At 36.4% G+C, this 27,895-nt stretch overlaps 1 protein-coding gene across 1 annotated transcript; it reads right to left on the reverse strand.

Annotated features, from left to right (window-relative positions):
• Positions 1-3,659: 3,659 nt before the first annotated feature.
• On the reverse strand, positions 3,660-27,690 carry CLCA4 (chloride channel accessory 4). The gene is made up of 14 exons (XM_008690816.2): positions 27,535-27,690; positions 23,162-23,302; positions 22,870-23,017; positions 20,265-20,373; positions 18,310-18,487; positions 17,723-17,941; positions 15,497-15,724; positions 12,795-12,972; positions 11,385-11,491; positions 8,651-8,866; positions 7,792-8,059; positions 5,746-5,916; positions 4,559-4,792; positions 3,660-4,201 (listed from the first exon to the last, which is right to left on the reverse strand). The coding sequence occupies exons 1-14, from the start codon at positions 27,688-27,690 to the stop codon at positions 3,786-3,788; spliced, it is 2,769 nt and encodes a 922-aa protein (XP_008689038.2). The 3' UTR covers positions 3,660-3,785.
• Between the last annotated feature and the right edge of the window lie 205 nt (positions 27,691-27,895).

A 27,895-nucleotide genomic window follows, 5' to 3' on the forward strand; every position in this document is an offset into this window, starting at 1 on the left:
AATAAAATATAGCACTTCCTTGTTCCACAAATCAAACCTCTCTTAACCACACATTACCTCTTCCAATTTCTACTCCTTCTCTATGTTCTATTTCATAGTCAAGATTCTTGAAAGGATTATGTATACATACTTTCCCTGTTTACTTACAACACATTCTTTCTTTACCACAATTGCCCTTATATGTAGGTCATTTGTAACTTTGTGTTGTTATGCTTAATGACTACCTCTGTGCTTCCGTGTTCTGTATTCAGTGCCACCAATGTGAAGTGAGTAATCAGCCAGGTCACAGGAGCTCATAGCCTCCTGCCCTTTGTCTTTTAAGATTATTTATTTAAAAATTTAATTCATTTAATTTAGTCATATATTTATAATTATTTTTAGTTATGTATATATTTATTATTTGTAAATAATTCATTATTAATCTGGGGAGGTTCCACACACCTCCTGGTAAGGAAATTCCTTGCTGTTCCACAATTGTCACTTGTCACTGTTGCATTCTTCCATATTTGATGTGGCCTTCCTGAGGCAATTTGGAGAAACTAGACTACATTTCCCAGAAACCTCATGATTTTGGGTGAGAGTTGGTGAAAACAGACATTCACTTGAAATTTGAAAGGCAGAGGTAAAGCAGCAGCCATACATGTCTGAAGGTGAGGCAATAAGAGGCAGTAAGAAAGAGATGGGCTGGTATCCTCCAACTCTTCTTCCTGAATGCTGGCCTTGCTGACTACACTGATGCCAGAACCACCACAGGACGCTCAGCAACAAACCCACAGAGGTGGTAGCTATGCAGAGGCAACAGTCTTCTATATGAGCCTCATTCACAGTTTTATTCCAGTTCTTGGTCTTGCTGAGCTCCCAACATCTAACACCAAAAACCAACTCCAGTGTTTCAGGGAGGCTTGATAGTAACTTTTTTTTCTGGATCCTCCAACTCCTTTCTTCAGTTCTTTACTTCCTCAGCTTAACTCCTTTAATAGATTCCCTACTCTGTGCGTAGTGGTTCTGTTTCCCTGATGGAACTCTAATACCATTATTGTTTGAGTTATCTTTTACTGTGGATCAAACTGTCCCAAAGCTTAGTGGCTTAAAACAACCATTTTACTATTTTCATGATTCTCTGGCTTGACTGGGCTAAGTTAGGTGGCTCTTCTGCTAGTCTTACTTAAAGTTTGGTGACTATGAATGGAATCATGTAGAGGTTTGACTCATTTAGTGCTATGGACTGAACCATTTGAAAGCTCAGAGGCTTAAAACAACAACAATTTTTCTCCAACCATTATATTGTCTTTTTGTTGACTGGGCTTAAAAGGGAGTTTCCTTTGTTGGTCATGCTTAGAGTCTGGTGATCGTGAATTGAATCGTCTTGAGGCTTGCCTGGGAAGTAGAGATTTTGGCCTCTTTCTTTCTCCATATAGTCTCAGAAACTCTTTAGTGGTCTCTTCATCACTACAGCTGAAGTTTGTGTATAGAAGCTCAGAGTTCCCAAGAACACACAAGTGGAAGCTTTCATCATTTCTGCTATACTCTGTTAGTTAAAGCAAGTCATTGGGACAGCCAAGATTCAATGTAGGAGGTGACTACCCAAAGCCATGTTGTGGTATGATGAAGATGATGATGATGATAATAATAATAATAATAATAGGAGATAATGATAATAATGATAATAATATGAATTGTGGATCTTTAGAAATCATTTTGGGGACTAGGTATATACTTTTCTGTTTGGCCTACAGTAGCCTGGCTCACTTCACTATTACTTCGAGTTGTGCTCTTCCTAGACTCATTTTATGTTGGTTTCACAGTACATGTTTATCAGGCACTGTGTTTGGGTCCCACCATTTATACATGCTTTATTAGGTCATTCTGACCTGAAACACTAGCCACCACAAGTAGTATGAATAAGAGCATGAGAAGGTATTTCCCTCAGTCCTGGTTGAGCAGCTATGATTGTGAATGTATATCACCCCTCAGCATTTAGCTGGTAACACTGTCCGCTCCTGCCTCAAGGGGCAGCAGCCACTTGGGTGGTTGCTAATATGAGCCTTTTTTCCATTCAGGAATCCTGCAGTCATTTGATTCTCTAAGGTTGGTACAGGGGTTGTCATCCTCCACCTAGAGCTGCTTCTTTTCCTTTGCTAGGACAATTTAGATTTATTTTCTGTAGCTAGATTCCCTGCGACAGGTGATGGCCCTGAGGTTCCTTTTCCAAACCTGGTACTTCTTTTGGTGATTAACTGGATCAACTATTAGACTATGAGTGATGCCATGTGGCCATAATAGAAGACCCATGCAGAGATCCCATACTATATATACTATCACCAGTTTATTCTAGGCTACAGCCAGGATTGGCTTCATGGGCATGAGACATGTGCATTTACACAGAGAATAGGTCTCGATCAATGCTTTGCCATTGCCATCTTGAAATTCTTTTTAATTTTTGAACAGGGATCCCTCATTTTCTCTTTTGCATTAGGCCCTTTGAATTATATAGCCTGTACTGACTATAACAATGTAACCATTCAGTTATTTGTCTGATTCTTACTAATTCAACAATTAGCTACTGAGGCAGATCTGGAAATAAAACTAAACTAGGGTCTGACCTGGAAGTCTGACCTGAGAGCCCACTACTGAGACCCACCTGAGCATAGTTATTATACTGGAACATCAGGAAGGGTAATAACCTGGTTGGTGGGCTTTGCTTCTAGAGCAGTGGGGTGGGTAGAAAGGACACAGGGAATGTCTAGCTGTCATGTATTATTTTTGTTGCCAACATAAAATTTTAGGCTTTTATTCCCTGCTTGGTAAAAGGCCAGGTGTCTTATATTTATCCCTTTCCTATGTTTTCTCCATAAAGCATGTAACTATGGCTTTCCACTGTGCTGAAAGAATTTCTATGCAAGAGAGTAGGTGTTTTATGTCTCATTTTGTTTGTGTCATTATGGTCTCTGGCAGGTCTGGCCATGGCCTACAATGTGAACCTGCTCTTCCCTACCTACAGTCTCTTTAACTGATTTAATTTAATTGATCTTGTTTATTACTATGGTTCTGACTTTTAGGCTATAATTTTGAGTAATAATTAAAATATTATATTTTAAATGTTTTAGTTTTCTTTATCTGAAAACAAGGGCAATAGGTAGTAGCTTCAGTAATTCTTTCCTATAATAAAAGAAAAAATACATAGGTAGGAATGGCTTTTTAAGTGAAAAGGGATATATATATATGGATATGGATATGATTATATTGAGCTGAAATAAGGAAAAACTGGGGTTTGACAGATGGTTACTGATTTTTTTGGTAGTATCTTCCATGTCAATGAATTATAGTCAACATGAACTTATTCATGTTGTATATATTCGTAGTAAGTAGAGACTTTAGGTGAAAGCAATAATACCAATTTATACTTAAAAGTACCAAGACCACATTCATTTTTTTCTCACATATTACTTATTTGCTCTCTTATACTTGTATTTTGACTACTGAAATAGATAAATTTAACTTCTTGATGGAATTTGAATTATCATTCTAGAAAACTTTTGTATCAGATAATCAACATGAATATAAGGTATCAATATAAAAAATCTTTATTCATATTCTTTATGACAAATAACAAATAAATAAAAGTGTGAACTTTAATATTGACTTAATTTTCCAAGTACCCCTGGATATTTATATTTAATCAAAGTATTCCTTCTAGAACTCTTACAATTATTTTAATGAATTCATGGTCACACAGAATGAATTTAAAAATTCAGAAATATCCTTCAGTTTGTTGTTGATGTTTTTTAAAATCCTGTTTTAGGTCTTCTTGCATTTTTTTTCCTGTGTAAGATAAAAATGGTGGCACTTAAAATAAAACTAACAATTACCACAGATCCAACCACTAACAACACCAAAGAAGAAATGCTAATTCCAGAATTAGGATGACTTTCATCAGGATCAGGTTCTGCTTGAGGAATAAACAAAGCTACTTGTGCAATGTTGGATAATTTTGATGTCAAATTGCTTTTATCCACACTTTGAATGGCAATAAATATGTGAGTTGTATTTTCTTCTGAGATATTTCCTGGTTTAAATGTAAAGTTTTCTTTGGAGTTGGCCTCATTTGGTAACAGATCAGAAGTGTTTACTTGGAGAGCATTATCAAAATTGTCTCTTAGATCCAGGATACTTCCACTTATTCTTATGATATACCGTTCAGCTAAGGAAAAAAAATTACATATAGCTTAGAAACTGACGAATACAAGTTAAATTCCATTTTATCCATTCTCTTCAAAAATGTTTAGTTATGCAAAGCTTATACTCACAGCCAAAGCCTTACTAATTTTTCAATGAAAGCTTAATTCTGATTTTTAAACTGCTAAATGCTATCTACTTTATTTGAAAAGTGGGACCAGTTTATAATGTGTCATGTTTGATTGATTTGAAAGTATCAGATTATAAAATTAATCCTTCACTGAGAAGTCAATTAAAAATTGTTCCCCTCCCATGTACACTTATACCCTTGCTTTTGCAATGAGCACCTTTCACTTAACACTACAGGTCACTTCATCCTTACCTTTTCCAACGTCAAAATTATCTCCTGGTGCTGTCCATGTCAGACTGATCTCATCCCCATCAGGTGTGGCCTCAAGGTCTGTGATTTGACTTGGAGGATACAGGTCAGGCAAGGGAAGTTTTGAAACATTTGAAATCACAAATGCACCTCCAGATGCTGTTCTGGTAAAACTCTCCAAGGTTGTTTGAATATTCTCATCAATTTCGGCTCTTGGTGGATTACCTTCAATTTTTCCTGTGTTAAAAATTTGCTGTATTTAATAAGCAAGTCTATACTAGTATTTTTAGAACTCAGTGAATTGAATTCCTCATTCTACATCTTCCTGCCCCTCCCCTTTTTTCATACGTATACACAGTCACATTTTACTAAGTTTGGTGATCAAGTCATAAGCATCCAATTGGTGGCAGAATTTTTTCTTTAGCATCCTGACCAGGATATTGCAGGATAGAATCGGATAACAAATCACTTTGGAATTAAGGCTTCATTGAATGGGAATAATGTTATATAATTCAATATATGACCTTTAAAAAAAGAATTGCAATATTCTCAAATTATCTCCAAGCTAGGAATAAACCTGGGGAAATTTTTACTGTTTTCCTTTAAACCACTTGTGCCAGTCTTCTCCCTTCCTCCCTGCTACAAGTGCTAAGGAATAGTACTTCAAGTTATATTCCACTTGCCAACAGAGAACCTCTAAAATGCACAAGGTAAGGGACAAGCTGAAGGAAAGCTAACAAAGAATGCATTCTTAATCCTAATCATCATCTTACGCTACACGTTTTTGCTTTTGACCTAATAAAAACATTCAAAATAAATAACTTATTTAGGTATCTTTGTAAACTGAATCAGGTATCTGTGTAACCTGAAAAATAAATTCTGCCACAAGCTTGTATTTAGGTACATAACACATTAGCCTGTTTTCTTTATCTTGAGTTAGAAATTGATATATTGTTGTTGATGTTGGTTTGGTGTTCCAAACTAATATAACAATGGCTGACATTTATTGAGTGCTTACTAGATGCCAGACACTATACCAAAACTTAGGTTATTTTGGAGGCAAAACCCAGTATGACTGAGAACTTCATTTCAGAAATGAGAAAAGCTGTACTTTGAGTTGTAAAGTGTTTGAAGCTTTAATCATGTTAACTCACAATTATTCAAGCCAGATATCAGATATCATCACTCACCGTCCACTACCCATCCTGGTATATGTGCAGCTCTATTCAGTGGATGCCTTAAGTATCGTGTGGCCACATTTGCCCCTCTATGAGCCCGTACTTTTAAGCTATATCTGCCGTTTTCTGAATAAGCTATAAAATATCTGGAGTACACCCCATCATTCTTGAAGGAATCGGCACCTTGTTATAGAAATGAAGGAATAAAGTATTATTGTGAAGAAAAAGAAGTATTTATGAATTTTCTAAGCCAAGGATATGGACTTTATAAGCACATCCCCTTGATCAGGCTATTGTGTGGTTGACCCATTGGGGAATATTTTCATTATGCTCTACCAACCAGTATCCTCTCGACTTGATATACCTTTGTGTTATTATATATATGCATATATATATATATATCATATGCCTATGTATGTATAGTAAATACCTTCACTTTATCAGCTTCTGTGCAGATGATTATAGTCCTCTTCTTACCATATTTTAGCCAAATGGTTTTCTTGCAGCTCTTACTTTATCTAAACACATTATTATCTTATCTCCTGTTCAAATCAAAAGGATCCCCACTAAAGAAAAAGTATCTTTGGATGGGATTTAATTCTTACTGTAGTCACCCAAAAATGACTTATTTTGACTTCTCTTCAACTACTCTTTTTTTGTTGTTGTTGTTTTTGTTTTTGTGTCCTCACCTCTTGCTCTATGGTCCATTAACTCCCTGGTCTGGCAGTGGAAAATCCCCATTTATTATTAGAATAAACATTTAGGGGAGCTCAGGAATATTGTATCATAAGTATATTTCTTGATATCACAGTACTAGAGTTATTCATTAAATTGCAAACACATTTCTCAGGGGGTTTAACACTCAAAGACAGAGGTTCTTAAAATGAGGTCCTTGGACAAGCACCACCTGCATGCCTGTTGATTATATTAGGAATGCAAATTACTTAGATCTTTGAGGGAAGGGCCTAGCATTCTGTGTTATAACAAGCCCTTCAGGTGACTCCTTCATATGCTAAAGTCTGAGAACCTCTGCTCCAAGTCTTTGTTTATCACCAACACTTCCTTAGGTAAAGACATTTCAAATTAGCTGAGTAGACATCTGGTAAAAGCTTGAGAAATGAACAAGACACAGGTTAAGTTTTAACGTAGCATGGAAGGGGTTGGGAAAAGGGGAAAAATCAGGAAATAGTCGAGGAAACTATTACTATACCAGATGATGGCACTGAGGTGCACCAAAGAACAACTTTACCTTCTAAATTTTTCACAGGGCATATTCTAGTTGATGATGGGATTATAAATCGACTGGATTAATTACATTGCAAAAGATACTGATAGGAAATTCTGACAACTCAGAAGGTTATCAATATGGTAATTTCCTTGCTCACTGCCCTCTCAAAAGAAGGATCAGTTCCCAGGACAGTCCAGAGTCTGAGAAAAAGGTATTATTCACCCATACAGACCAGGGAGACAGAGCATGGCCAATTCTGTGTCTTGTTTTCTGCCATTCAGATCTGGTATCCGATGCTCTAGTGATGTCTCTCATATGTTTTGGCAGTTCTACCTGACCTTGGGCCTCAGTTCCCAAGACTACATGTTGCACTTTTTTCCAGCTCTTGGGTATTACTCTTACCTGTTCCCCCTTCTCTGCCAGGTGCTCAAGTTCTGTCACTTAACCCCATCTGCTTGCTTGTGCTTCACTCACTCCAGCTAGACTTTCTTAATGATTTGCCCCTAAGAAACACTTTTTCCGAATTCTTAATGCTGTTCTCAACTTCCTGAATGAGACCTTCCTGACTGGTAACAGACATTGGTTGTCCAGGTGACAAAATAATAATGACAGTAAATAACATTTAGTGAGTGCTTACTATGTGCAGGGCACTTGCTAAATACTTCATAGGTTTTATGTGGACAGAATTTCCTGCTAGTCCTGCTGTTCATCCATACTTTGCATCAATTCTTCTGGTGTCTGTCCTATTGCCCCACATTGCTGCAGGGACCCATAACATATCCTGAGTTATGAAATTACAGGCTTATTCTTAAAAAAAACCTGTGAGTTACCTGCACCATTATCCAAAAGTTCCAAAACTTCCGTTTTTCCATTATTTGATTCAATGAAAGCAGTCACATTGGCTCCAAGAATTGGTACATACCCTTGTAGAACTTCTGCATAAACAATCATTGGGCTGGGAAAACTGTTTGTGTCTTTATTCATTTTAGCATTCACTGTGATCGGAGGCACAGAAGAATTGGCTGCCTGAGAATTTACTGTGATAGTTAATGTTTCTGCGATTGCTTTGGCTTGAAGACTGTAAGTCCAAACACCCACCTAAAAATTCAATGGAAATGTAGTAAATATCCATGATCAAGGTTTTTTTGTGTTTTTACTATCATAAAATAAATTTTATAAGTATGTTACAGAATACACAGGGTTTTGACAGTTTTGAGGGTAAAAGGAGGAAAACTGAGGCAGTTTAGAGAGGGCATCCTGGCTATTGCCATACATGATTTCCAAACGTTGAGAAATCTCAGCTGGGAAAAATAAGTTTGGGAAAGTTTGCCTTGGTCTTGGCCTTTTTCTTTAACCTCAAAGTCCACAGATTCTATGGTCTGGTAGTGCTAATAAGGAATAACTCTATAGCTATCTAAACACCACTTGCAGAGAGTCTCCCTTCATTGCCTCTTTAAAGTTATTCTTAGCCTACCTAATTTTTTTCCTTCTCTTTCTCCTAATGTATACATTCTTTCTTCCTTTTACCTGCCACCATAATTTTGGGAGCACACAGGCATAGAAAGTACATTCTATTTTGTTATAATTTTGAAGATGATACAAGTAGTGACACCTATAGTTGTGATAGTAAACAATGTATTTTCAGCTACAAAACAAATGTGGGAGGAAGTCTAAAAGCTAATTGCTTACCATTGCAGTTCCTGGAATATTGAGATAGGCCATTTTGGAAACTGTGTCCACTGTGAAATTTCTCATTGGTGTTCCATTGGGATCCCAGAGAGAAATAACAGGAGCCTGTGTGGTCCATGTGATGAGAAAGAATGTGTCCTTTCCCACAGTGCTATCAATTATTACAGTGCCATTCATCCAGGAATTATCGTTGAGTGTTAATCCCTTACTTTCAAGCTGTTTAAAAGGATTTTAAAAATTAATGACTGGAGAAGAGAGCAATTTTATTCTGTTTTCATTTTTCATCCAGTTTTTAATTTCTGGCTGGAGAACAAGCTTATATAGGGCATCCTACCTTAGGCTTGTGATCTCTCTGAAAGCTGATTGGGATGTGACAGTCAGATAGTGTGGAAATACAGTCTCAGGAAAGGATAAAGTATTATAAAAGCATTAAAGCAGGAGAATGGGTTTTATAGTTGGAGATATGACCCTATTATTTTTTTCCCATTGTCTTGGCAAACATCCACCCAAGTTTTTAGCAGTAAAGAGTGCTACAACCTCAGAGAAGAATTAGCTGTAGGATGTGTGTGCGTGTGCGTGTGTGTGTGTGTGTGTGTGTGTGTTACCCTCAGTTTATCCATCTAAATGATGAATTAAAAAAAATACTTATTGGTAGTGCCTAGAGTATTTGAATAAAGACACAGTAAAAAGAGGCCTCAACAGAGAAAATCAGGACTATCAAATGATGAGACAAGCAAACATGGAGGTTTTCCTGATGTAAAATCTTGAAATAATTTTCACACATGAAGTAGAGTGAGTAGCACCAGACAGTAAACATGTCCAACAAGAGTGGAAAGAGGGCAAACTGTTTGTGAAGATTGGAATCCTGAAAAGAGATGTGAAAGATAGGATGTTCTCTGAGAGGAGATTCAAAGAAAATTTTTCAAGTCTTTGTGGATAGCTCTTAGTCGAGGAAAGCAAAGTTTATGCACTGACCAGAAAGTGCTTTCTATAAGTGTGTCATTTCAGGAATGATGGGAAATCTCGTTTCTATTCTTAACCAGTCATAAACCAAAAATACTTTCACACCAGTGCTGATAGAAGGGAGTGAATTCTACCACTGAAATCACATTGCAATGACAAAAATCTATGTTAAGTGGACATGTCTTTGAGTAGACCAAGTATTACCGAGTTAAATCTGAATGGAGTGACTTTTTCAGGTACCCCATCAGGAAAGTCTAAGAAAGTTGGAAGGCTTTGACTACATAGTAATATTAGGGGAAAATAACTGAGTAAAGAGTGAAATGTGGCCTTTGCTCTGTATTCTAGCTGCCACCATCCCCATGTTCCCATCTACTCAGATTATTGCAATGTACCTCTAACTATTTTCACTATTCTCTCCCAAGAGCTATACATCATGTACACAAATCCAGGTTAACCTTTCAAAAATTTGTTTTCCTTTAGTTATTTCTCTTAAGAACCTATAGGCATTTCGAGTGACCGGGATAGAACTTTCTGCCCTTTCCACATCATTTAGAAAGCCATTCTTAAAACTTTGAGCATATCCTGCATGCATGTGTCTTCTTTCTGGATGATTTCCCACATTCTGCTCTTATATTTTAAAATTCCTTTGGAATATTCCATTTTAATGTTCCACCATCCACTCAAAACCCAAGGTTAAAATAATCAGAAAATAATATTCTCAAAATCACTTCTCCCTGTTTACATGTCAATTTTGTCTTCATTTTTTTTCAGTCATCCAGATTGAAACCTTCAGAAATGAACTTTATTCTCCTTCAGTTTATTCTCCATACACTGCCAAGCTACATCTATTTTTAAACTGTTTTCAGGGTGAAGCTGCAAACCCAACTTCCAAACCAATCTGCACATATTATCTTAACTCTGAATCCTATACCTTCGTGCTCTTCAGTGTTGGAGAATAGAGGAAAATAGGTTTGTTTAGGTGATCATGGCAAGTTGTAATGTGGACAGTAACTTGATGAACTGGAAGATGAAATGACATGATACTCACTTGGTGGGAATAGATATTGATAGAAATTGAATTTTGTAAAAAATATTTTGAAGGAAACAGGCTGTGTTGACATTTCACATGGGATGTGAATGAGGAATGAAGAAGGAAGTTGTAAAATTTTTGAATCTAAATAGAAAATGGTGGTATTGTTGAAACACAAATGAGAAAAGAAGTAGAGTTCAGAAGAGAGATGAATAAAATGAAAAGTCAGTGAAAAAAGTGGTTGAAGAAGTAAGATGAGCCCTAAATTTGTAGATATGCAATGATTATTCACTGTCTTTTTTCTGATAAATTATTTCCAAGTTACATTGCTTTCATTTTCAAACTGAGTTCTTGAGTGCATTCACCTAATTTAAATCTATTTCACAACAGGGAAGGGTGGGGGAAATCTTGGAAGCATGAGATATTTTTATGCATTCATAGAAAAATGAAAGCTATATTATGAGACAAAGTCTATTTTTGGCAGAAAATTTAACATTATTGAGTTTTGATGTTATCCCTTAACCAAATTCTGTGGGAAAAGAAAAAGAAAAAATATACCTGCTATTTCACTACTTAATTTAGTCATATCCAAAGAATAATTTCTATTTCATACTGAAATTTTAATTTTAATTAAAAATTTACTTTGAGAAAAATATAGGACTCAAAACTTACAACAACTGAATTATTTTTTTGGTTATGGCTAAATGTAAACACAAAGACCTGAGGAGTGGAAGCTCTGACCTGAAGAGGCTGTTGGGAAAGATCGGTGTTTCCTGATGCAAGGGCCCCGAAAGCATCAATGAGGCCGTTGTTCTGGGCTTCATCAGAAGCAAAAAAATGGTTTCCTCCTAAAATGTAAATACATTAAGTAGGTTGCTTTCTAGAAAATATATACCTATCACATTTTATGATTAATAAGGTAACAGGGTAAACAAAATTATAGTTTCTGTATATATTATTAAAATAGAACAAAGTCAGGTATGTGTAAAGATTAACCATGAAATGTTAAATTGTCATAACCAGGAAATGTAAGCAACTTTCATACCCCACTTATAGAAATATTTCTGTCTGAAATGCATGAAATAATCACAGAATATGAAAGATGTTACAGTTCCACATATTAAAGCTCACAGACTGCATGGCCCTTTAGGGTAATTGCTCACTTTTATTTCAGATACAGTTATGATAATTCTGGCCTTCAGATTTTTTTTTCTGCCAAAGTGGGTCAGAATCAGTTCAGAAAGGCTAAAGAGCTGTCGTATTGAGGTATCCTGACAATAACTGGCAATGGGGAGATAGAAAAACAGTAAGCAATAGAGACAAATTTAAAAAAGCATTACCTTGGATGGACACTTGGGACAGAAATAAATTTTACAATAGCCATGAAAGTACTTTGAAATGATGGCAGTTTGTGCAACTAAGCATTAACAAGCAAGTATATATTTGGTAGCATTAGAAGTCAACCCAATACAATTAGTATTCATAATCTTAAAAATTTTGTTTATCCTACTATGTTTAAGAAGGCACAGAAAACATGTGGTCCATTTTCATTATTTGTCTGTACCTAAGGTAGCATCTGCCCTATAATTCATCTAGAAATTTTGTTGTTATTTAGATTTATTCAGCCTGAGACTCTGTTAATCCCATCTGGCCCCCACCCCAACCCCAAAGCCTATGCTCTGGTTTCATGGATTTCCCGTTACCTCTCCATGTGCCTTGCATTGTCACCCAACATGAATTTTTTGTTCATGACCTGATCATCTTCTCTCACCCCTCCTTTCTCCAGAAAAGTAAACACCTTGTTCAAGGCCCAGCTCAGAAGTCACCTCATTTCTCATGCTTCTTTCTCTGACTCCATACAACTCTGGGAGAGTTTATGGTTCTTCTGCTCACATAGTACTTTATTTCTATATATTTCTCCTGTCATGGAAGGATGTTATCTGATAATGCTATTTGATTAGTAGTTTTATTTATCTCTCCAGCCAGCAGTACTGTGAGCACCTTGAGAACAGAGATCAGGTCTGGTTCGACCCTGGTTCCAAGGTCCTGGCATAGAACTGCAGGGCAAGAGCTTGAGAGAAATTGTTGTCAGCCTTTACACTTATGCATTGCTATCAAAGGACTTTTATATATATATAGGTCATATTTCACCTGTCATAGCACTCATCTCTATGACGGCTTGATCGGCAGATGGTCCCAAAGCAATCAAATGAATGATAGCCCCACTTTGCGTCACTTCATCAATACAATTCTTTGCAGAGTTATCCTCCCCATCGGTTAGCAAGACAATTTCGGATCCATCTATTTGAGGGTATACTTCTCTAATTACCTACAGATACAATCAGAATGTAATTATTGGTGTTCCTAGATCAAAAGACTTACAGGATACTAGAAAAAAATGTGCAGACAAAATAAACAAAAGGGTGCAGAAAAGAGATAACGTCTGTTTTAAAATAATAGAATCTGCACTCAACAACTTTTAGGGGAACTTAAACATTATTTTTTTTTGTGTCTATCTGCTGCAGGGAATGTGTGTTCAAATGAAGTTATGTGGGTGCAGGGCTATGAAAAATTCTACTTGGGTTAAATGACAGTGGCATTTCAGTCTGAGGACTCAGGTCAACCAGACACCAAAAAAATATAACTGCAGAATGTGGCATTAAATATTTCTCTGCTTTCTCTGACCAGACTACCCTCTAACAAGACTTCAGTGTATAAAGTCTGTTGCATATACAGCTACGTGCATTAAAACTCTACCTCAACATTTAAAAAAAATTAATAATCCCAAATTAGGGAACCTTTAGTATGCTTATAAAGAAAAGATATGGAAAGTTCTAAGCAGGTCAAGTTTAGGGATCTTGTTATATAACTTTTATTTTACCTCTAACAGTAATGAGCACAAAACCAAGAATATTGGTGGTGCTCAGAGAATACACGAATTATATTTATTGAAATTGAGTTCTATTTGTGGCTTGAACCCATTTCTTATAAAGCCAAACAGTTTGAAACTCAGAGTTCTGAATCTAGGTGCCTATAAGAGAGGATAAAAAGAATTTATCCCAGGATAGCAACCATATTTCATCTTTGACAGCTTTAAATAGTAGTGGCTTCTTGGTACACCATTTTGAGAAATTGAGTCCAAGCCAAGAGGAAACAAATGACAGATTATCAGTGGCTTTGATGAATGTGGAGTGGAGGTGTATGTAGATTTGCAGAAGAGGATTTAGATAATGAACTACTGCTATTATATAAGACTGATGAATCACAGACCTGTCCCCCTGAAGCAAATAATACATTATGTGTTAATTAATTGAATTTAAAAATAAATAAAAACAGGAGGGTATGGAACTTAGATATTCCTAATAAAACTGGTGTCAGGGAACAAAGTGACCAGACTCATTGCAATTTTTGCATGTTTTTAGGCAAACAATGGCTTTTATATATTGTAATATATGTAAAATATGCTCTGACATACATTAAAATTAAACAAAAAGATAGACAATGCTTTAATACATTTATTGCATTTATACAGCATTCCCATCACACTCCCCCTATATGTCTGAGTGAAATATATATTATATATTGTGACTCTTATTTTTATCCAAATATATATGACCATTGTCATTATTATGACATTTGTGAAATATGTATTTACTATATAATAAATATTTTTCTATATACATAAGTATAGCATTTCATTTAATCTTCATAATAGTCCTATGAGGTAGGTCTTGTTTTTCCTATATTTTATAAATAAGACACTGGGAGTCCAAAGAGATTGCAAACTTTGCCTAAGATCACATAATTAGTAGGTGGTAGAGCCAGTACTCTGATTTTAAAACTCATGTTCTGACAAGTATTTTGACCCTAATCATGACTAACAGCCCCTGCTACATCTGCTTTGATAAACATCAGTTTTCCCCAACTGAGTGTCACAGAAACTGAAATGAAGATTGGCCCAAAGTGGAGTCATACCATATAAATTGTTTCATTGTCTTAGGAGTTGACGAGTTTTGCTGCCCAGGCATAAATATTTATTTAATATTTATTGAGCACTGACTGCTGCATGGTAACAAGACAAGGTCCCTAACTTCATTTGGCTTATACTATAGTGGCATTTTAATAGTCATTTATTCAACCATCAGTTTATTCATTGATTTACTGATCCATTAAAAAATCATTAAATGATTTTTTTCTATGGGCTTCGTCCTGTGCTTCTTTGTATTAGTCATGTTAAAATTAGGCAGTAAGTATGTGTGGCAGCATTTAACATAAAAATGTCCTAATTATAAAAAAGAAGAAACTACAGTTTGGCTATTGTGAACATTGCTGCTATGAACATTGGGGTGCAAAGAGGAAGAAATCAGAGAGGGAGACAAACCATATGAGACTCTTGACTCCAGAAAACAAACAGGGTTGTGGAAGGGAAGGTGGGTGGGAGGATGGGGTAACTGGATGATGAACGTTAAGGAGGCACGTGATATGATGAGCACTGGGTGTTATACACAACTAATGAATCATTGAACATTATATTCAAAACTAATGATGTACTATATGTTGGCTAATTGAATTTAAATAAAAAAAGAAGAAACTAGGTGAACGGATTAAGAGGTACAAATTTTAAGTCATTAAATAAGTAAGTGATGGAGATAAATGTACGGCATAGGGAATACAGCTACTACTAATATTGTAATAACTTTGTATGGTAACAGGTAGTGACTAGACTTATTGTGGGGATCATTTTGTAATGTATAAACATATCAAATCACTATGAAACTAGTAAGGTATTGTATGCCAGTTATACCTCAATTTTTTAAAAAGAGAACAAACTACATTTGCAATATGATTCTCACCTGAAATGCTGCTCTAATTCCAGCACAGATGGAAGTTCCTCCATTAGCTGCTGTAGGTAAGCTCTCCAAGAGGTTGTTTCTTTCCTTGCTGCTTATTATTTGGATTAGATTACTTTTAATGTTGGCTGTACTATCAAAGTGCACCATCCCTACCCAGGATCCATTTTCAATGGTCTGCAACAGGAAATGTTTTGCTGCTTGATTCATTCGATTTAGGCGATTAAAACCCTGAATAAAAAAGATCAAGAAAAACAACCAAAGGGTTTTCAATTGGAAAATAATAGTAGATCACATAGAATGAGTGAGTAACATTTGTTGTTAGTTTTTTTACCAGTAGTAATAGTGTTATTAAAGAAAGCAATTTTCTTTCAATTGATAAAATTGAAAAATATAGTTATGTGTATTATGGAACACATATTGTATAGTAAGGAGCACAGGCTTTAACCAGAGCTGATTCTTGGCTGCTAAGCACCCAAAGTAAAGGTGGAGGGTACGTGGGGGTTGGGTTGAAATTGGGGGTGAGGACTCACATCTTAGAGACTGCCTAGTAACTCCTGGAATCCTCTGATCCAGTTGTGTCAAGATGAAACTGCTCCCCAGATCCCACAGTATCAAACCAGACTATCATGGACTCCATCTAGAGACTGAAATCTCCCCATCCACTTGAGGACTTCCCAAAAGATGAAACTTACTTAAGCTGCAGCTACATTCGGAGAGTCCCAGTACCTACCTACCTCCCACATTTCCTCTTCTGCTCCTAACCTCTTCTCACCACTTCCCTACCAATGGATTAAATGGAATTAATTGGAATTAATTAGCAAAGAACTCATTAGAACTCACATCCCTCTTTCCTAGATGAATGCCCAGGATGTAAACCTCTTCATACATTTGTCTTTTCTAGTCCCTCATCACCAACTGATCTGTGGTACCCCACTCTCCCAAAACAACCCAAATTTCCCTCTGAACTACCTAGAACCTAGTCATAGTGAAAAACTGCTCTTACATCTCCATCTTTGAGGCTCTCTCCCTACCACTTTGTTTTACCTTTAAACTTTGCTCTACCTGTATCTTGTCCAAAGGAGGTTGCTCATCTTTTCCCAATAAGGAGCTTCATCTCTCCCCAGCAACACTTCCTAGAGCACTTCTATGTATAGGTTTCTAGCATTCTGATGTTCTTTCTGAAACTCTGCTGTTGTGGATTATTTCATTCAGCTGTATCAGCTGTGCTTTTCAGTAACCACCTAGGCCCCTTTTGTTGAAGACATTTTTCTTAATCTTTAGCATTATCTGTTCTGCCTCAAATGTGCCATCCTTCAGGGTGCCTTCTCACATTATGTACGCTCATTTCAACAATTATTTATTGAGTGCTTATACATGATAAACCCTGTTCCAGGCAAAAGGGATGCAAAGATGAATAAGACACTGCTTCAAGTCCTAGAGGATCTTCCAGTCTAGTGGGAGAGAAATGTGTAATTTCAATATAATATATAGTAATAGAGGTTTGCACAGGTCATTGTGGGACACAGGCAGAAGGACCATTAGTCCAGCCCAGAAGCTCAGCCCATTTCCTCCGGGAGGAAATGGGTACCTCTACCAAATTTGAAGAATATGTATGAGTTAACCAGGTAATGAGGAAGGGAGAGAAAATTTTCAGCTGTGAAGTCTAAGGATATGAGTTCTATTCCTAGAACCTGGCACAATGCCTTCCATTCACTGAATGATAGTAGAAGGAATAAATGGCTGAATCTGACTGTATCTTCATAATAGTGATGCTTTTTGTCTGTGTCTTTGAGTATAAAGAGGTCATTTATATAGATGATACAAATAAGGTAAAGCCACATTAACAATTTTCCTAGTTGATCTTGTTTCTTGACTTGGAATGGAGTCCAGAGGCCCTAATCCACTCTCTCCACCTGTTAGGTGTTTCCAGTAGAAAGCATGTCTATGTTAAAAATCTGATCCTAAGGCTTTACTAAAGGGTCTAAAAGTGCCCCACAGTAAACTCTCCATTTTCTGGAGTTGGATCTTCGGTTAGGTGTTTTTAACTCTATTGCCACACTTCTTTCATTACAATATTCATTGCACCTCTTGAGGTCATGATCATAGGAGGTGATAGTACTTATGCCACCACGAAATTTAGAACAAGCAGGTAGTGTTCAGAGTATTCTTAGCTATTCAGCCACTTCTGTGTCCCTATATCCAGGAAAAATGGGTCCACAAACTTACACTCATGCTTCCAGACTTATCAAGAACTAAGCACACAATTCTTTCTCTGATCTTCAGCAATGAGAAGACAGGTGGAGAGGGTGGTGACACCAAAGATGTTGTGTTTTTAAAATCCTCAGAATTGCTGATCACCTCCCATGTACTTCTGGAATTGCACATTTTGTTTTGTAGGCTTGGAGCTTCTCTGTTATGGTTTTCTTTATTACAGAATTCAACAACCTAAAAGATTAATAAAGTGAAAAAAACCTTTTTATATACAATGCATTTAAAATTCAACAACAAATCTGAAAAATAAAAAATCTGCCTGCTAAATATGTCATTTATTTAATGAAATAGGATTCACTGAAGAATCATATAATAGTAACATAGATTTTGAATAATTATAATAATAGCTAACACTTGCTAGCTAGCACTAGATAGCTAATGCTAGCTAACAATAGTTGTGCTTACCATATGCCAGTTAATATTTAAAGAACTCTATATTAATATGTCTAATCTCTCAGGTTACCTGCACAGATATTTTATAAACATGATAACATGTCCTTGAATATAAATATATGCTGTTAAATTACAATTGGCATACTTACAGAATTAATACCTTGCATAAACATTATAGATGCCTTTTCAGTTTGATCTTTATCAGGGAAGAATTGACAATCTTTTTCATACAGTTTTGTCTTAGAATCAATTCTGCATCCTCTAGTCGTACAACTGTTTCCTTGACACTTATAAACTCTATTTATACCAGTAATACCTATGGAACATCTGAAAATATTTAATGATTAGTCTTTGAGGCAACTTAACAATTAAAATTTTTGAAAATCTTAAGTAGTCTTTCTATCAAGGCTCTTAATAATGACCTGTATATCAAGATCTTTATTCTTATTTATGTACCATACACATCCTGTTTTTGACAGCAACATTTAAGAGTTCCTACCAGAGCAGTTACCTGTTTTTCAAGAAATTGCAGAAAGAAATTCTAAGTGGGATGTCTAGTATATACAATGGCTGAGTTTCCTGTTGTGATTAAAGCTGCTGCTGTCCTGTTAATGCTAATGGCTGGAGATTCCCCTTTTCCAAACATCTCTCCTGGGGGTCTTGCGATGGTAAATGCACTGTTGGCATCTTCAAGGGGCAACTTGTGAAGACACTTACTCTTGGTACTACCTTAGCTTGAAGTTCTTCGTAGAATTCTTTTTAAAGAAGTTATCTCTAAAAGAATGTGATGTGGCATAGCTACAAGTGTTTTGTTTTTTCAGGAGTATTTTTATCCAAAGCAAAATGTGACTTAAAGGAAAGATTGAGGTACCACTTAAGACAGTAGTCTTTACTGGTAGAGACATTTGACATGTTTTATTGCATGGAATTAGCCGCAGGTAGCAGTGATTATGATATGCTGGAATGTGAATTACCCCCTCTTTTCAATGTGTTTCCAGTTCAAATTTAAGAAGCAATTACTAGATTTCATTCAGTCATTTAGGGAGTCTCCTAAATATTGTATGTTTCTATTGCCCCAGAACTCAGTGAACATAGTGATATCTACATTAACAACCATGATGACTATTCTATAGCACAGACTAGACATTTAGGGGGAATAGGATATAAACAAATGTAATCAATGTAATACTCCTTAAATACGTGTGCTAAAACTGATGGAGCAATTGGGTAGAGGAAGGGCCTTCACTGAAATCAAGTATCTTTCAGTTTATACTTTTTCTGATAAGTCCACAGACCCAACAGGGCATCTAAGATTGATTAAGCTGATAGCATCTAATTTTAAACTAACTACCAACAATTATTTTGCTCTCTTGATCTTAGAACTAAGAGGATTGTCTATGATTAACTGTGATATTATTAGATCGGTATTTTTAAATGAACTTCACAAATCCTAAGAAATCCTTGTCTGGCTCTTTGAAGATTGTTTTCTCATTTAGTGTGCATTTACCACTATTTCTTAACCATTTTTTTTTGTTCTTGTGTAGTATAAATAATTTTGATTTGGCATAACCCCTTACACAGAGTACAACTTCGGCACAAACGAGTTCTGGCAGCTATGGTAGAGAGGTATAAAAATGTGCCAAATTGGCTACCAAATGCTCTTGAAGTTATGTGTATTTTAAATAGACAACCAGGTACTTTAAGGTACATTTTCAAGAAAGAAAGAAAGAAAGAAAGAAAGAAAGAAAGAAAGAAAGAAAGAAAGAAAGAAAGAAAGGAAGAAAGAAAGAAGAAAGAAGAAAGAAAGAGGGAGGGAGAGAGAGAGAGAGAGAGAGAGAGAAAGAGAAAGAAAGAAAGAAAGAAAGAAAGAAAGAAAGAAAGAAAGAAAGAAAGAAAGAAAGAGGAAAGAGGAAGGTAAAGGAAAAGAAAAGAAAAGGAAAGAAAAGAAAAGAAAGAAGAAAACCCAAAAAAGCACTCTTTTGTGATATCGCATCTATTATCTGCATTGGGATAGTAAAAAAATGATTGGTATTTAAAAGAAATTAAGCTAAGGAAATTAAGAAGTTATAGCCTACAGTAATTAAGAAAATTTAAATGGTCATGCCTTGTTGCTTCAATTCTTTTTGACTTAGCACCGTAGAAAGGCTCATCTTCATTGTACTCATCAAACACTCCCCAGCGGAGATGGGCCCACTCATGGACAAACAGTCTATCTGTAGGAAAATATTTCAAATACATGATCATCATTCAAGTGACAAAATTGTCCCTCAAATATTTTAAGAAACTTTTCAGATAAAAAATTATATTTACATTTTAAATAACTGCTAACATTTATATTTTTATTTATAAAAAAGCAGGTTATATTATATAGTGTATCATCTTTTTATTACACAACATGTTACATCAACAAAATATTTATGATGTATATGCGATGGGCAGAATAGACTGAGCTTTGGGTTTTGGCTCTTGGGGGGGCAAAAAGTCTTAGATATTACAATGGTTTTTAGCTCTCCAAAGCTTACTCCTACCAACAACATAAACAGATATATAACTTATCTTTGATATTAAAGTTTCATTAGAATGTGATTAGTTAAAAAATGTCTATAAATGCTCCTGAGGAAGTTGATAATGAAAAAAAGATGGAAAAACACTGCTATAGATGATATAAATTTTGGGTTGTGTCCAAATAAAGTGATTAATTTATAGTACTTAGCATATGTAAGTATTAATTATGTGAAAGCAATTATTATTAATTATATATATTCAGCATATACTAAGTACTAGGAAATACAAAGATGGATAAGATGTAATCCTTGACTAGGAAAAGCTCAAAGAGAGGGAGTTGGAATTTAATTTTTTTTTTTTTTGGCTAAGGATTTTAAGGTAAATGGAAAAATAAAGGTAAATCCACAGCTTGAAATGCAGGAAGAAGAAACAACTAGAATTTCTGTTTTAGCAATATTAGGAAAAACTTCAGAGGACATAGAAATGGAGAAGAATTTGGACATATAGTCTGTTCTGCTGTAATGTGTGTTTCTCTAGATCTAAAAGTAGGGGGGGAAGTGTCAGTATTATGCATAAGTCACATTTCTTCTTTAAGTCCTTACTACTCAAAATGTGTTCATTGGACCAAGCATCACCTGGAGGCTAACAAGAAATGCAGAATCTTGGACCTACTCTAGACCTCCTGAAGCAGAATCTGCATATCAACAAGATCCCTAAGTTATTCCTCTATGTACTGAACTATAAAAACACTGGTTTAAGGTTTTCTAGGCAAATGGAACCAGATTAGTAAGTGTGAAATTGTACCTTTCAGTATGGGAGGGAAAAGCCCTCATATCAGTGACTACAACAAGGATTTGGTACATGGCAGGTTGCCCTGCCTCCCCTGCCCACTTAATTTGCTAAGAGAGTAGATTTCAGGTGCTTTCACCACAAATATAAAAAATATATATATAAAATAAAATAAAATGGAAAGGATAGGTAACTATGTGAGGAAGTATATTAATTAGCTCTACTATAAAGCTCTGTTTTCTCAATCAAGGCATCTGTTGATGGGATTGAAAAGAATGGTTATAGATCTTGAGAAAAATAGAAGTTTTAGAAGGGCTGCTATGGGGAATGAGAAATTGTTGAGTAGCTTTGAGGGCTTCCCTGAGCTTGGAAAACCCGTTTATATAACAATACCATTAGTTTTATAATTTTCTTTCACAGTCTTGGAAATACATTAACAGGAGCCAAAGGAAACTGACTGGAAACTCAGTACAGAGGATTTGGCAAGTTGAATGAAACATAAGGATATGAATGGTGAGGGAGTTGAGGTATTTGTACTTATAGTTGAAATGACTGATTTTGCAGGATATGCTAGCTAAGAAAGAGATTATAGGTTAGAAAGGTGCAAAGTATTAGAGGTGCCAAGGAGAGCAGACATGGTCAGGCTAAAGTTTGAGGGACAGATGAGATTGGGGTGGGATAGGATGATAGAGCTTTTAAGTTGGGGTGGGGAACAGGTCCAAGTGACAATGAGGACCAGGGCTAGCTGAACATTTGGCAGAGAAAAGAGACCTATTATCTGCTCATTGAAAGGGCAATGGGAGAGGAGATTTTAGGATTTAGGAAGGTTTTCACTGAATGATTTGTATTAATATGCCAATGATTTTAACTTTTAGATTAAACTAGATGAAATTGTCATTTTTCTGGATAAAAATGATCACTTATAGATAGTTCATCTGGTTAAACCAAATAGGTTGATTAATAATATCAGCAACTAACAGCCAATGAGTGTTTTCTCTTGGCCAAGAACTGGCATCCTGGCTCTTTCTAGCTTGCCATACATCTGCCTTCCACAAAGGCAGCTTATGATTGACTAACATCCAGCTGTAGAGAACTGAAAAATTTAAATAGAAAAAGTATGCCTTAAAAAATGTATTGTCCCGTGTTCAAATTTCTGTGGACATTGTTCTGACTATATTTATATGAATTATCTAACTCAGTGTTCACAACAATTCCCCAAGGTAGGATACCTTCTATTTACTGCCTTATAGGAAATAAGAACAGAGAAACTAGGTTATTTGTCCAAGGTCACACATAATTGATAAGTCAGGATTTGAACCTGGAGACACCGACTCCAAAACCTGTACACTTAACCTGGATACAAAACTGAATGTTGGAAGCATTTGCAAAACACATGTTTTAACAAAAATTCCTACCTGATGGTCCATATTCCTTTTGTTTTTTTCCAAGTATAAAGTCAGGGGTGAAATGAATGTATTCTCCTTTTTCTTCACAGGCTGTAAACTGCCTGGTATATGGTTCATCTCTACCAGGGAGGGTAGGTGGTGCAACTAATACATCGGCCTAAAAATGTTTAAAAATACCTTTAAAACATCAGAAATAGAAAGGGTAACATTCAGTTTAAAAAACTCTAAAACAATCAATGTGCTGAAAAACTGGGGATCACCAGAAAATATAATTTTTTAAGAGAAGTGTTTTGACTCTTACGTGTTTGTAGCTTTCATGTTTTGGCCTCTTGTATTGTGAGTTTTCCTTCCAGTTGCTAGGAATTAGTATTGATACATTTTTGAAAAAAAATCTTTTTTCTGTGGCTTCAAACAGGTAAGTAGAAGCTGTAGTTACCATATCCTGTTATAAAGGAAAAAATACGTGAGGATGGCCAAGTAACAGTGGACTAAATGAGTAGGGCTTCATCACAGGCATTTCCCAATTTAAGAGTGGATAGACAAAGAAACTGAGTAGTGAGCAGGGTCTCTGCCACACAGTTCCAGTTCTGCTAACTATTAGTCCAAAATTGTATCTTAATCTTATACATTAAAGGCTTTGAGTTTTCTATAACCCTTCTATAACCCTTTGGTGTTAAGAGAAATTATGTAAAATGACAAAGGCATAGACTTTCTCTTTTTTTCCTTTTTAGAGAGAGCAAGAGCACATGCGTGTGAGCGTGGGGTTTGGAGGGACAGAGGGAGAGGGAGAGAGAGAATCTTCAGCAGGTTCCATGCCCAGTGTGGAGCCCCTCACAGGGCTCAGCCTCACCACCCCGAGATCATGACCTGAGCCAAAATCAAGAGTCAGACGCTTAATTGACTGAGCCACCCAGGCACCCCTACAAAAGCCTAGACTTTAAAGTCATCTACTTGGTTCCAGTGTTGGCATTAGCACCTTCTGGGTAATAGAGCTTGACCAGTTTAAGTCTCTGAAGCTCAGTTTTTTCGTCTCTTAAATGGACTATTACAGCCTTTCTTTAAGGTTAACGTAAACATGAAATGAGTTATGTAGTACCCTACACATAGTCATAAAATCGGTTGATATCATTACTGTTAATAAGCCTCAGTAGAGACCAGCCTTAGCTGATGCAAGCTGAGAACAGTCTGTAGGGATGGGACATAGGAGAGTTTTTTATTATACTCCCACTCTCCAGGAGAGGCAGCTGGATTGAGGGCTTGGGTGTGGAATGATAGAAAATTTCATAGGAGATGCAGAGCTTTTTAATCATAGGCAGAGCTTGCTGCTCTGGCAACAAGCTGAAAATAATATCACTTTATACTGTTCAGTTTCTTGAACCCAAAGGTGCAATGATTAATAATAATGAGATAGTCTCTTTCTAGAACTTACTAACTAGTGGGGGAAATAGATGGATGAATACTTCTTAATGGTGACCTATTGTACATGATCAAAACCACTGAATAATTGAGGGATCCTTGGTGCTGGATGACAATATCAAACTCTTCCTCTTGCTGGTAATATCCCAGTCAACAGTGTTGTTTCCGTCAGTGTGGGCTCTCCTCCTCCATGATGCTTCCTGACCTGACACAAGCCCACAATAGAATTATTCTTCTTCAGGAATCCCAGGCCTCTCTGTCTTGTTCTCGTGAAGAGAGTCCAGTGTACTGACTCATATGCATTGAAGAGATGAGCAAACTGATTGGGTTCAGAGCCGTGGGATCAGTCAGAAGCCAGAGTGCCATGAACTGAAGCCAAAGAATTAGCTACATGTTAGGAAAGGGTCTTCAGAGATCTCGTAAAGTACATTGGGAATTACTTCATCACTGACCTAAAGTGGGTGAAAGAATTCTCTACCTGTTCCCTAAGGATGCCTTTCCTCATTTTTGTTTCGGAATATTTAGATATCAGCCAGTTGTCATATTTTGCTTGAAGTGATGGCTAGCTCTCTTTCTATGAGATAAAAAGTATATATGGTGATTTGAATTGTGGTATAGATTAGAAAAGTAGGTTGCTACATACAGTTGTGTGGATTGTGCATTGTATAACTCCTCGGGATTCCATTTACTTTGTAGTATCCTTAACTCTGTGCAACTGCCTTGGGAAATGGCATATTCTCAGGTCATTGAGGGATTTTACAGACCCTGTGTCAGATGACTGTGATCCATTAGGGCATACTAGGATGGCTAATAATTGTTCTCACAGGCTTTCCAAGCAAAATTTCTATAATACTCTTCCAAAATTCCTTCTCAGAATTCCTATAATATCCTAGTTGGATCAAAGATAATTAATATTATCCATGTTTCAAAATATAAGTACTTTCAAACCAAAAAGTCACATGAATAAAAGGAATAAGGGAAGTTGACAATTGACATCTCAGGTCATGATTTATGAGTAAACTCAGCATGAATCTTAATATGGTCAGATAATATCCCCAAAGTAAGTTGGTTCTGCAAGTTGGTTCACCAGTTAGAAAAAAAGAGTAATTTTTTTGTTAACTTATATAAGCCAGAATTCAAACCCAGATTTGTCAGCCTTCAAAGCCCATTTGTTGGATCTCATCTGTAATTGTGCTAATATTTAATGTGACCTTGGAAATTATTTGCTTCTTCAACTATCAGTTTTCTCTTCTGTATAATGTGGTTGAGAGAATTCCACAAGGTTGATTGATAATATAAATGCAAGGACTTTGTAGAGGGCTGGGAGAATGTCAGGAAATATTGTGTAATCTAGAGGCATGTCTACTTACTAATAATTGAACTTTTATTTATGGTGTTCAGTAGAGGACATTTTAATAAATTTTTTTGCCCCTATAAATTATTCTTTCAAATACTGATTTCTGATGTTCGGAAAAGTTTGAAACTGACTGATTATTCCCGAACACCAAGAAGCCATCATTCAGAATCAGCTATATTAACTGCTATTCAAGCCTGTGCTCTTCAGTAGAGGAATCTTTATATTTCCTTGGAATTCAAAAGTTATCAATAAATGAACACTGCTATGCTTCAAGAGTTTATTCAGAGTGAGTAATAAATGGCAGCCAGAGAATCACCTGCTCACCACCCAGGTCAAGCACATCAACTTCTGATGGATAGCAACATGCATGCAGAAGGCTAAATCAGTGAGCATAAGGATGCAGTAGGGGAGGAAGTGAATGTAAGGAATTAGTAAATATTGATGTCAGGGACAGGCAGAGCTAATTTGCATGACTGTAACACCAATCTCTTTATTACGTGAAATGATATAGTCGGAAGAAACTTTAGAAATCAAATTCCTTGGTTCAGTCTTGGAGCCTTTCCCTTCTCCATCTGCACTTCCTAGTGAACTCATTTATTCCCATGGCTTTAAATTTCATTCTGCACACTGATGACTCCCAGATTTTTATCTCCACCCAGATTTCCCCCTTGAATTCAGATTCTTATCTCGATCTATATGGATATCTAATAAGCATCTCAAATTCAAAATGCTTCAAACTAAGTCCTGATTTCCCATCTGCCAAATTTTTCCATTTACAGTCTTTACCTTCTCCACTGATAATAATTCTGTCCTTCTTAGTGTTCAGGCCAAAATCCTTGAAGTCTTCATTGACTTCTATTTTTCCCTCCACCTCTCCCCCATGCTACATCTAAACCATCAGCAAATTTGTCTATGATACCCTCAGAATATGTTCAGAATTATACCACTTTAATGATCTCTAGCATAATATCCCTGTTCCTGGTCACCATCACTTCTCACCACAACAGCTTCCTACCTGGTGTCCCTCCACACCTCTGTGCTGCAACAGGGCTATACAGGATGAATGACAAGTAGAAGTCCTTTACAGAACTTCTTCAACACTGCAGTCAGAGTGATCCTAGAACATGCATGAAAGAACACACTCCTCCTTTGCTCACAATCCTTCCATGGATTCTCATGGCACTCAGAAGTAAAAGCCCAAGTCTTTCCAGCAGACTGGGCCCTCTGTGTCTCCACGTTCAGATCTCCCCACCCTTCTTCCTGGCCGTCACCTCCTGCTGGTCACATCAAGCATGTTCACTGCACCTGCTGTTCCTTCCTCCAGGTTTTCAATGGGTTCTTTCCTTACTCCTCTCAGGTCTCCACTCAGATGTCACCATCAACAATGAGGCCTTTCCTGACTTCCCTACATGAAACAGTAACCCACACTCTCCTCCTACCCAGCCCCACCAACACTGCCTATCCCCCTTTGCTGATTTACTTTACTCCATGGCAACCTACTACCATCTGACCTGTTATACTTTTACATGTTTTTATTATCTATATCATATAAAAAGAATGTGTACTGCACGAAGGCAAGGAATTTTTTAATTCACTCTTTTATCTCCATGATATGTCATAAGTATTCATTAAGTAAGTGTTCGTAGAACAGATGAGCTCAACTGCTCATTTACAGATGAAGAAACTAAAGATCAGAGAGGCTCTGTGCCTTGTCTCTGGTCTTATGGTGAGACAGGGTAGAACCCCACCTAGAACTTCCAATTCCCTCTGCCATTCCAGCATTATTTTTACTGTACCATACTGCTTTTAAGCTTCCTGCAGCATTCAGAAGTTTCCATAATTATTAACTAATTTTTTTCTTCTACACAATTCAAACAGAAGAAATCCCATTTCTTTCTTACCTTTATCTGTTCAATTATTTTTTCATCTTCTGGCACTTGAGGGTCTATAGCAAAGATAATGCCTTCGTAGCCATTGTTACTCAGTTGAATGAGGGAAGTATTAGACCCCTGCAGCAGATATAGGACTAAGAGGAAGACAAAACTTAATAACCCCATTATTCCTGTCAAGGGGTTCCTGGCTCCAAAGTTGGCTTGTTCAAAAGGCTTTTCTTTCACTTTGTTTCTCTCTCCATATATATAGTCCTAAATCTTATCAATGTTGGGGCGTTGCCTGTACAAAGGTCAGCCTTATAATGTGTAGCAAAATGTTTGACTTCAGTTTACACAACCATTTTATTGCCTGTTACTGTAAAAGTGACCT

The sequence above is a fragment of the Ursus maritimus genome, unplaced genomic scaffold (genome assembly GCF_017311325.1).
Source record: "Ursus maritimus isolate PB19 unplaced genomic scaffold, ASM1731132v1 scaffold_12, whole genome shotgun sequence".
Classification (NCBI taxonomy): domain Eukaryota; kingdom Metazoa; phylum Chordata; class Mammalia; order Carnivora; family Ursidae; genus Ursus; species Ursus maritimus.

Excerpts from the sequence above, each read along its gene's own strand:
- CLCA4 (XM_008690816.2), bottom strand. The coding sequence starts at position 27,690 with ATGGGGTTATTAAGTTTTGTCTTCCTCTTAGTCCTATATCTGCTGCAG. Across the intron at positions 18,488-20,264 it reads AAAAGAATTGAAGCAACAAG|ATGTTCCATAGGTATTACTG; the intron begins GCATGACCATTT and ends AAATATTTTCAG. Across the intron at positions 4,793-5,745 it reads ACCAGGATGGGTAGTGGACG|GAAAAATTGAAGGTAATCCA; the intron begins GTGAGTGATGAT and ends TTTTTAACACAG.